The sequence below is a fragment of the Balaenoptera physalus genome, assembly GCF_965194825.1.
Source record: "Balaenoptera physalus genome assembly, chromosome: 19".
Taxonomy (NCBI): Eukaryota; Metazoa; Chordata; class Mammalia; order Artiodactyla; family Balaenopteridae; genus Balaenoptera; species Balaenoptera physalus.
Window position 1 is genome coordinate 57,845,328 of NC_138900.1, and position 11,592 is coordinate 57,856,919.

At 41.8% G+C, this 11,592-nt stretch overlaps 1 protein-coding gene across 1 annotated transcript in view; it reads right to left on the reverse strand.

Moving 5' to 3' along the window:
• Positions 1–11,592, reverse strand: part of ADAMTS18 (ADAM metallopeptidase with thrombospondin type 1 motif 18) — a 425,082-nt gene that overhangs the window by 178,355 nt on the left and 235,135 nt on the right. Inside the window, exon 6 of the mRNA XM_082438969.1 lies at positions 3,551–3,978. Coding sequence (XP_082295095.1) covers positions 3,551–3,919 — 369 coding nt within the window. The 5' untranslated portion in view covers positions 3,920–3,978. The remainder of the gene's footprint in view (positions 1–3,550; positions 3,979–11,592) is intronic.

The window sequence follows — 11,592 nt, forward strand, 5'->3', positions numbered from 1 at the left end:
AGTGTGCTGGGAAATGCAATGATCTGGGAGTTGTGTTCTGAGAAAAGACAGTGTGTTGGGGCAGATTTTCTTTGGGCGGTGCTTTCCCGAGGAGGAGTTTGGTCTGGGGTCCAGAAGGACTCTGAGAGCTGGCTGGGTTCCTCGCAATCCTGCAAGAGTTCAGTGTGACTTGTACAGTGAGCTCCCACTGTGTTTTGCCATCAGGCACTGGGGACTATAAGAGTCAATTTGTCATTTTGATATGCATCAGCGAGTTCACCAAAGACCATGCGTTTGCATCTTCTTGTTTCTCCTTGGCCACCCAGAAATCCTAATGTGGCCAGCCCTCGGCCAGCCTGGAATTTCCTTTCCAGGAGAGCTGATCAGGGTGCCTGCCACCTTCCCCAGCAAGGAATGTTGTTTATTGATTTTAAGTAATTCTGGGAACCTACATTCCAGGGCAGCTTGTCAAAATACTGGTCAAGTTAATATGTCATTTGATTACACTCTCACGGCTGCCAAAGATTCTTTAAGTTTGATACATAAATAAATAGAAATCACATCCCTTTTTACCCTTTACCTTTTCTCCCACTAGTGATAAACTACTGAGTCGTTCAAACTTGACTGATTAATCTTGAATTGCACAATACAATTTGTTTCAAAAGTAAGTTGGGAGACGCGGGTGCAAATCTTGCCTCTGCTACTATGAGCAAGTGGTCTGGATTTAAGAGTGTGGTTTTCAATGCAGTTAAGATTGAATTTTCTCCTAGGTCTTTCAATAACAGGTCCTTTCTAATCATTCAGGTGCCAGTTGAAATATCAACTCCTCAGAGGGGGCTTCCCTGATCATTCAGTTTAAGTACCCTCTCTCTCCCTCAGTCACTCTCTGTCCTATTATATTCTGGCATTTAATTTAAATTTTTTTAATATTTATTTTATTTTTAATCGCAGGACTTGTTACAAGTCCGTGATAAAAATGTTTATTAAAATGTCAAATGTTATTTATTTATTTATTTATTTTCTGTCTCCTTTAACAAGAAAGTGAGCTTCATGTGGGCAGGAGTCTTTCTGTCTTATGTATGTAGTTCCTGGCACATTCTCTGCCATAGGCTATGCAGTCAATAAGTATTTGTTGAAAGCAAAATTCAACGAATGGGATTTGACAATGGATTCATAGATATGACTCTCTTATGGGATGGATTGGTGGTACCTCAAAATGTGACCCTGTTTAGAGATAGAATCCGTAAAGTGGTAATGGAGGCTAAGTGAGGTTGTATAGGTGGACCCTTATTCAATATGACTGGTGTCTTTATAAGAAGAGGAAATTTGGACACACAGAGATACCAGGGATGTGTGTGTGCAGAGAAGAAAACAGGTAAAGAGGCAGCAAGAGGGCAGCTATCTGCAAGCCAAAGAGAGAGCTCTCAAAGGAAACCGAAGGTGTTTCTGTTATGGCAAAACAAAAAGCCAGAAGTGCTTTGTTACAGCAGTCCTAGCAAACTAATACAGACTCTAGAAAGATGTGCAACACGACCAACAAATAGATAAATGGAACGTCATCAAAATTAAGAACTTTCATGCACCAAAGGACATTCTTAAGAAAGTGAGAAGACAGTCTGCAAAATGTGGGGGAAATGTGCAGATCGTATATCTGATAAAGATTTAATATCCAAATATATATTAAAATATATAATATAATATATTACAGTATATATTATATATTAAAATATATATATAAAGAACACCTAAAACTCAACAACAAAAAGACTAACAGCCCAATTAAACAATGGGCAAAATACATGAATAGAGATTTCTCAAAAGAAGATATACAGATGGCCAATACGCACATGGAAAGATGCTCAGTATAGTTGTTAGGGAAACACACATCAAAAACAAAGATATCGCTTCATGTCTACTACAATGGCTATAATCAAAAAATGGAAAATAATATGTGTTAGTGAAGGTGTAGGGAAATTGGAACCCGCGTACGTCGCTGATGGGACTGTAAAATACTGAGGCTGCTGTGGAAAATGGTGGTGGTTTCCCAAAAGCTAAACATAGACTTAAGATCCAGCAATTCCAAAAAGAATTGAAAAGACAATTCAAAAGAATTGAAAACAGACTCAAAACAGATACTTGTATGCCAGTGCTCACTGCAGCATTATTCACAATAGCCAAAAGGTGAAAACAACCCGTGTCTGTCAACAGATTAACAGATAAACAAAAGTGGTAGATCCATAGAATGGAATATTATGCAGCCATCAAAAGGCATGAAGTTCTGACACGTGCTACAATGTGGATAAACCTTGAAAACATTATGCTAAGTGAAATAGCCAGACACAAAAGGACAGATATTGTATGATTCCACTTACATGAACTATTTAGAATAGACAAATTCATAGAGAAAGAAAATAGATTCAGAGGTTCTAGGGGATAGGGGAAGAAAAAACAAGTTACTGCTTAATTATAACAGAGTTTCTGTTTGGGGTGATGGAAAAGTTTTAGAAATAGTGGTCATGGTAGCACAACATTGTGAATGTAATTAATGCCACTGTACACTTAATGGTTAAAAGGGCAAAATTTTGTTACAATATTTTACCACTAAAAAGGAAACAAGCGAATAAAGATTTATGGCAACACCCTTAATCTTCTCCCAGATTAGACGTCTATTATCAAATGGTTGACATAATTGATGCTATATTTAAGAAGCTTTTTTTCCTACTTGAATTCTATTTCTAAATGAGTTTGGCGGTATACTGATACAATTTTTGTTAAGTTGGGAACTTCTGACACTGCGTATATTCTTCCTTGGAAGCAAGCTTAAAAATCATGTCTTCTTTCTAGTTGCAAACAAGGTTAAGCTCCCTGTGAAAGACTCCCATCACAGCTCGTATTTTTTCCCTAATGCTCATTCACACCTGTATCCCTGGTACAGTGTGTGGCACACAGTAGGTGCTCAATAAAAACTTATTAAATGGCAGAAATAGTAAATGTAGCCAGAATCGCCTAACTCTTCTAGGGCATCATGACAAATTATAGCAATTGAACTTCATATGTAACATCAAACTCCCTCATTAAATCGTCAAATTAGAGTAAGCTTTCTTTTTCTGTCTTCAGTAGGTATTCTCTAGCAAAGATATAGTTGTGTTTTGTTTTTTTAGTTGTTGTTTTGTTTTGTTTTTTAGCTCTAAATCTTCTTCAAAATGGCATGTATCTCTCTGAGTTACTATGGGTAGAAAAATGTCCCATATAATTTATTCAAAGTTCCATTAAGGAACCCTAGTAAACTCTTTCCTCCAAATAGATTGTGTGTGTGTGTGTGTGTGTGTGTGTGTGTGTGTGTGTGTGTGTGTAAGAAGGATATAAGTGTCTTTGAAACATAACATTTCTGTACTGTAAATGCTCCAGTTGGAGCTTCCACAGAACCAAAGCACCCATGGCAGAGGATGAAGGGCTTCCGGGGGGATGGGAAAGGCAGATTCAATCATAGAGGCAAATAGGGGCTGAAGATTTCAGGAAACACAACGGAGCAAGCCTGACTCTGAGGACTGGGCCCCCCCTCATAACTTACTCTGTCACTGTAGGCGTCTTGACTTCTTTGAGCTTCAGCCTTTAATGTAAAAGTGGAATCACCAGATCTACATAATTTGATCGCGATAAGGTTTAAATGAGATGATGGAGTTGAACAGCTCCCGAGTTCAGGCGGTTCACTGAGTGATCCTTCCACCACCACTACGACATCCTCCCTGATAAAGAAAATGGAAAACCTGTGTGACACGCAGAGGATGACAGAGCCCCGTGACCAGGACCCTGATGTCTCATCATGCAACCTCAGCCTCTGTGATCTGCTGGACAGCCCCTGGTCTGGAAGCAGCCCCGGTCCTGAGACCCAGATCCCCGTGTCCCTGTTCACCTGCAGTTCACCACTCGTCAGCAGCATTTCCTGCCGTATCCACGCAGTTAGCAGTGCTCGTCAACACACTCCGATATTAAGATGTACTGTTTAGAAAGAAAAACAGGGATTTTTCGATCAAACCTCTTTGCCTTTAAGTCTTAGTGCTGTGTGTCACATTTCGACCTGTGTGGACTTTCTCATGGATGTTTTGTGTGATTAGGAAGAGCCTGATTTCAGTCGGTGTGTAAGAATATAAACTTCACCAGTTCTCAAGACGCTTGACGACTTGCCAAAACGGTTTAGAGGGATGTGGCTTGTCCAAATCCTGGTCCTAGTTGCTGAGGCTTCTGTGTTGCTGCTCTCCAGCAAGTACTGGGCAGGACAGGTATTGTCTGAGAATAATTAATATTTATGGAAGACCTGCATAAAATTTGCACCAGGGCTTCCCTGGTGGCGCAGTGGTTGAGAATCCGCCTGCCAATGCAGGGGACACAGGTTCGAGCCCTGGTCTGGGAAGATCCCACACGCCGCGGAGCAACTGGGCCCGTGAGCCACAACTACTGAGCCTGCGCGTCTGGAGCCTGTGCTCCCAGCAAGAGAGGCCACGATAGTGAGAGGCCCGCGCACCACGATGAAGAGTGGCCCCCGCTTGCCGCAACTAGAGAAAGCCCTCGCACAGAAACGAAGACCCAACACAGCCATAAATAAATAAATAAATAAATAAATAAACTCCAATCTCTTTAAAAAAAAAAAATTTGCACCAAAGCAAACAGTGATAAAAGTACAGCATCCTGCCCTTTGCAAGGAAATCCCTCTCATGGCCAGGACTGATTTCACCCTACCAAGGATTAAACTGTTTAACTGGACTTCTGGTTAGGCCTGGGAGAGCCTGCATTCCCCACTCCCGAGGGCAGAAAATGCTTACCACGTGCCACTGATAGTTCTGGAGATGATTTTCGGAAGTGCACAAACACAGTAACGGTGAAATCTCAAGAACTGAACAGAATTGAAAAGGGACTCACTTTCTCACTTGCCGGTTACATCAGGGGGAAATATTTTGGCCTGGAACTAGGAGGTTTTTAATACCTCTCCATTAAAAAGAGAGATTAGCAAGCATTAAAGAAAGAACAAGCCTGGGGCTAGAACCTTTGGCTGGCAACAGTGTCTCATGAGAAGGTGATTGAAAAAAAAATACAATGAAAATAATACAGTGTTTAACAATTCTTATTATGGCAAATGATATAAGGATTACTTTTTAAGTACTTTTATTGTGGAAAAAAAGAGTGAATTGGTTTAAAGACAAATATTAAGGAAACATTAGTACGCAGGGTCCTTTGAATATGTCCTGAGGGATTCTGATGCTTCCCTCTCATCTACTTTCCGTCCCTTTACTTCCAACCCGAGGGTAGAGAACAAACATGGGGAATTTTGAATCTCCGGAAGATTCTACACGCAAAAGGACAGTGGTCTCTTGGACGGTCCTTTCCCTCTTAGAATCATGGCTTGTTTTCATTAGAGAATCTCAAAGGTTTCTTCAGGCTGTACCCACTCATTTTTAGATGCGACTCCTGGGGCTCAGGGAGGTCACTGAATTTGCCCAGATTTACAGGGGCAGTAGCAGCAGGGCCAGTACGAGACTCATGGCTCCCTGTTCACCATCTGCTGAGTAAAGCTACCCAAGCAGGTTTGGGGCAGTATGCCACTCTGCTCAGTTCCAAATCCACTTTCCTCCCGTGAACTCTAGCCTGTAGGTACTGGCCAACTGGGAGAAGAGCAGCCTCAGCTTGCCAGCTCTGAGGCAGAGACCATCTGGTGTTTGAGAAAGACACGTGTGACGATGAACTCGGGGATGAGGTGACAGCAAAGCCACAGGAGACCCTGCAGTTCCGTTCTTCCAAAGAGCTTGATGACGCTCTCTTCCTCCCTAGGACATGGGAGCCTACTCTGTGTTTATCGTTCCCATAGCCCAGACCCAGGGTGGGCCTTCTGTGACTGCTTCCCAGCCCCACCCTGTCTAAGCATGCAGCGCCTACCGAGTTCTCCTCGGTTGTCCCAGCAGGACTTGTCTAAACCCTACTGCTGATAAAGCCAAAAGCCACTGCAGTGAATGCCAGAGGCATCTGTGTCATTTTCTTTAGATCTGGCCTCACTGATGGTTAAAAGCTGACTTAACTTTTTCACAACAACAGCAACAACAATTTCAAATGAAAAATGGCCATAAGGAAAATAATTTCCTGGTCTCACTTGTCCAAACAGGCATTGGTCCACTTCGAGTGACATGCATATTATTGACTCATGGATGTTGTGTATATATTCAGATACAGAACATTGCAAAGATGGCGCCAGCCTCAGTGTTTTCCCTTTGGGCTCGTCTTTTCTCATATGGTGATCAGGACAACTGAGGATTTTGTAAAATAAGTGCTTTGGTGTCACTGAAGGAAAAGCACATCGATCTGTTTCCAATTCACTAGATCAGCAGGAACGGCATCTAAATTCTGCTAGAACGGCACCTGAGATGGGATCATACAGCTTTTTGGAAAGGTGTGTTAAGGGTATTCCCTTGTGTACCAGAATTCACTCTCAGCAATCTTGACCAGCACTCTCTTAAATGTAGCAAGCATCAGATGAAGAATCATTTGCATAAAGAACTGTGAGAAGACAGCTTTATAAGAGGGGGAGCAATCCTATGCCTCTCTCCTCCTCTGCTCTGATGTGTGGCTTCCTCTTGCTCTTTCATCCTTCAGGGAGAAATCTGGAGGAAAGCGCCTGATATAGAACGAAAATTCATACTATGCTGTCAGAGACTGGTCAAAGATCATTTCCTGATGTCACCTGATACTCAAGCAGAAGGATTTTGATACACAGGCTCAGGGACAAGATAGCACAGCCGTCAAGAGCATGGCGTGGAAGTCAGGCTGCCTTCATTTGAGAATCCTGGCTCTGACACTAACCAGTTCTGGATTTGAGGCACTTAACCTCCTCAAACCTTCATTTCCTCACCTTCAAAAGGGAGACCATAACAAGATCTTCCTCACAGGTTGCGGAACGGTCATATAATACCCTTAGGATGGGCCTGACACTAAGCTTTTATGGTTCTGACACGCACATGTCAATAATAATAAAAACTGTCAGTAGTTTTTGTGCATGCGGCAGCCTTTGCTCACCGTGATGTAAAGAAACAGGGTCCTGACTTCTCTCTCTTGCCTGATATATTTGAAATAGAATGAGTAGAATTCTCATTCCAGCCCCCCTACTAATTCAGAAGCTTGACATTGGGTAAATTACTTCCTCTTTATTCACCAGGACTCTCTTGGTTGTAAGTAACAGAAACCCAACTCAAACCGATTTAAAAAGATAGGATTTATCAGATCATGTAACTGGGAAGTCCAAGTACTGGCTGCAGCGCTATGGGATGTGGAGATCATGAATGATTAAACTCTGATGACCTACATTTTTCTGACGTCTTGCCCCCATCCTCACTGTACTCTAATTCTTGGTTGTGTTTCTCTTGTGTCTCATCAGATTCACTCCTACTGCACACAAGCTTTCTTTGCATGGTTTAGGAGATGGCTCCCAGATAATTCTGATTCATGCCTTCTAATTCTGTCTCCCCAAAGACAAAACCCCTTTTCTTTCAGCCCTAGATGAACGAAGTCCTAGGGAAGAACTTGGAATGACTCAGCTTGGGGCATGGGACTAAGCCAATTGCCACAGTCAGAGAAAAGTGGTTCTAATGGTTGGCTGGGTCTGCATTATACGGCCAACCAGGTCTCAGCTGACCCACAGTGAGTGGAGGTGAGCATATCCATGGAAGAAAAGAGGGTGCTGAAAGTAAAAACTAATTGTATACTTTCACTCAGAGTATGAAATTCTCCACTTGGAAGAATTTATTTCTACGTGTTGATGGTTCTCACTGGGGGCACATGCCAGAATCTCGGGCAAGGAATTAAGTTTATTAATTTTCAATCTTTTCTTTATTTTCTCAATTTTATCATTCTTCATAACTCAGAACTTTGTGTATCCTCCCCAGTCAAGAGTTCATTTGTTTGTTTTCAACTTTGAGACCCACTGAGCTAGAAGACTGTTTGCTATGAGAAAGGAAGAAATGACTGTCACTTGTGTAGTCCCTGTGTCTGAACCATGCGTTCAAATTTCCACCCTGACTTAATTTTCACGCCCTAAAGGAGCAGGGAACTGGCCTACAGGGTTCCAAACAGTATTTTGTAGCCTATTTTCAAGCCTAACCCCTCTCTTACCACCGCAGAGCGTTTTAAGTGACGGGAACGCAGAGCACATGAAATTGTATAAACAACTATTTCCAAGAGACAGATCTGGGATGAAATCTGGGCCCTATGGATCACAAGCTGTGTAAGCTTAGGGAACTTACGTTACCTGTCTGAAACTCATCTTCTTCTGGTAAATGGGGGTGGGGTTAGCTATTCCAAAGGCTCATTGATAAGACTAGATAAGATGCTGGAAAGCATATTTTCTGTTCCAGACAAGATGGATTAACAAGATGTACCCACCCACTTGAAACAAACCAACAAACAAAATGAGACAAAATGCATGGAAAAATTATTTTCAAGGCATTGTACACCAAGTGACAAAAGAGAGTGATCCCTGAGAAGAGGGAGAGAAACGAAGCTAGCGCTACGATTGCCCCAGCTTGTTTCTGACAAGGGGGATCCCAGGTGAAACCTTGAACTCTTTGAGTTGGATGATTGAGCTGAGTTTCCAGGGAGATCAAGGCAGCTAGAGCGTGCAGACCACCATGACTAGCATATACAAGGCAGAGTTTTGGAGAGGAGAGAGCTGCACTTAGCAAGAACCCCAAAGATCAGCAGACGGTCCTTCTTGCATATTCACAATCATTATATGCCTGTAAGGAAACTATCCCAAATAAGGCAAAGAACCAACCAAAAGCATTAAAGGGAACATTGCCTGATACTTACACAGGGCCAGGAATATTGTCTTTTTCCCCAGTGAGAATTCATATTTCATGGGGCATCAGGGAGAGTACTCAAGAAGGTCTTGCTTCATATATATATATTTTTATAGCCCACGTTGAACTTCTAGAGATGAAATCATCTATGGTGTATAAGATGAAAAATACACTGGCTGAGATTGACTCCAGATCAGACATCATAGAAGAAAAGATTAGTGATCATGGAACTCTAGCAATAGAAACTTCAAAATAAAACTCAGAGAGAAAAAAACAAAAGAATTAGAGAAAGAAAAGATTATCAGTGTGAACTGAAGGACAATTTCAAGTAACCTAATAGATTTGTGATTGTATTCTGTAAAAAAAAAAAAAGAGGATAGATGGGGGAAGAAGATATTTGAAGCAATCATGGCCAGTTGTGTTTTTTCCCAAACTTAATGAAAGCTATATCCCTATAGATCTGAGAAAGCCAATGTTTCCCTAGCACAAGAGACATGAGAACTAGACAAAGGCACATCACAATCAAAACCTGCTTAAAATCATAAATAAAGTCTGCTTAAATCAGTGGTAGACAGAAAATCTTAAAAGCAGTCAGAGAAAAAGAGCCATGCTATGGACAGTAAAACCAAGATAAGGATGTAAGCAGATTTCTCATTGCAAACGACGCAAGAAGACAGTAAGGCCATCTAGAGCAGTAAGCAGTTCAGGCCTCTGTCTTGATGTTCTACCAGCTACAAAGTTCACAAGGCTGAAGGTGGTTTCCCATCCATGGGGAGAGTAGAAAAGGAAGCAGAGCTTGCTCTAAGGGATGTGACTTGAAAAGTGTCCACATGGTCTCTTCACATCCTGTTGGCCAGAACTGAGTCCCAGGGCCAAACTTGGCTGTGAGGAACTCTACTATTAAGTATAGTCTCTGACCTCAGGGAGGACCACTGCTCAAATGAAAAAGAAGAACATGTTCATTGTGGGGTGATTTCCAGTAGACAGAGTAGAATCATGGCCCTATTCCCATTTATTCTTTTTTTAAAAATTTATTTTATTGAAACATAGTTGATTTACACCCATTTATCCTTTATCCAACCCCCTATTTATTTGGCCAACTAGCAGACGTGTGGCTGCTCTTCAAGACTTCAAGCTCCAGGAGGACAGGAACAAGGTCAATTTGGTATATTCCTGCCCAAGACTTGTTTATGTTTGTTTTGTGTTCTTGTTTCTTTTGTTTTCTTTTTTCTTTTAGTTTTATACTGTTTCTCTACATTGCTTTTAACAGCTTTATTGAGATATACTTCACATACCATACGACTCACCCACTGAAAGTGTACAACTCAGTGTATTTAACCATATTTGGAGGATTATGCAACCATTACCATTTAGAGTATTTTTGTCACCCCCAAAGAAACCCCATATCCATTAGCAATCACTCCCCATTTTTCCCTCCACTGTTTCAACCCAGGCAACAAATAATCTACTTCCTATGTTTCAAATGCATGAAATAGCAAGAAATCTCAGTCCCCAGTGCCTCACATATGGTGGGAATTCAATAACTATGTACTGGGCTTAGTTACAATCTTTTTGCTGTTATCATACCTTCTCAGGTTAAAGATTCTCTTCAAAGATTTTTTGAAACACACATTGTTATTTGGTGGACTTTATCACTTTTCCTAGGAGCCCAGAATAAACAAACAAAACCTCACTATCAGGCAGCTGGTAATTATTTCATTTTGTCTCCACCACAGACCTCTGTGAAGGGAACAAGTGTAGCTCCCATTTTACAGATGAGAACACTAGAGTCTGGCTCCGCCTCTAGAGCTGGCTGATTTTGAGAATTGTTAACCCAACTTGCTCAACACAGGTCTGTCTGAATCCTCAGCTTTGGCCAAGCAAAAAAACGCAAAAACCGTTAAGTCGTATGTCTTAGAAAATGTTGTCTTAACAGGGCTCTTTTGGCCTGGGTGTGCGACCTGTTACATAAACAATATTTGTTTTTCAACTGAACCATTACAACCTGCTGTCTGATCTGCCTGCCAACCACCCTCCTATCAGGCATTCCGTCTGTGGCATCATTTTCCCCAAAGTGACATAAATATCCACACCAACACTCAGAAAAACTGGACATCTTCACAGACAAGAATTTTTTTGTTCCTTAAACTGTTTCCCAGCTTGCTCTCACAGTTGGCAAGATGCCTCTGTTCAATCGCTTGATATTCTGACTTTTCTTACAGTAAACTCTGCAAACAACCAGAAGCACAGATGCCCTGCCCTTTCTAACCGTGTGTGTTCTGGGCACATGGAAACAGGAGGGCATTCAGGGTTCTGCTTTCTCACAGAAGGTCTTCACAGTTTGGATCTATTTGCTTTATTGTAATATAGCCACTTAATGTACCAAAATGAAAAGAAAACTTGTTTAAAGTGTCTGTTTCATAGCTTCTGGTCCTTGCCCTGAGCCACGAATTTGCCAAATGTTGCTGTCTGCAATGTCTCTCCTTACCAACTGGTCCTTTTTTCATGGGAACAATGTCTTTCTTTCCAGACACCTTGTGGAAAGGATGGATGAAGCGAAGTGTGGCTGGTGAGGGCAGGAGCTGCCTCAGAGGTTCGGGATGAGTGACAGGATGGTGAGAACGTCTGGGAGGAGGGCCCTGCAGACCTGCTCCTGGAGACTTTGAAGTTTGGAAGGCATGTGGAAGGCAGCCAGGGAAATTCAGATACACTCACCCGGTAATTGATTATTCAGCTGCATCTCAGAAAGACACAGTTTGGTGGGGCTGATAGCTAT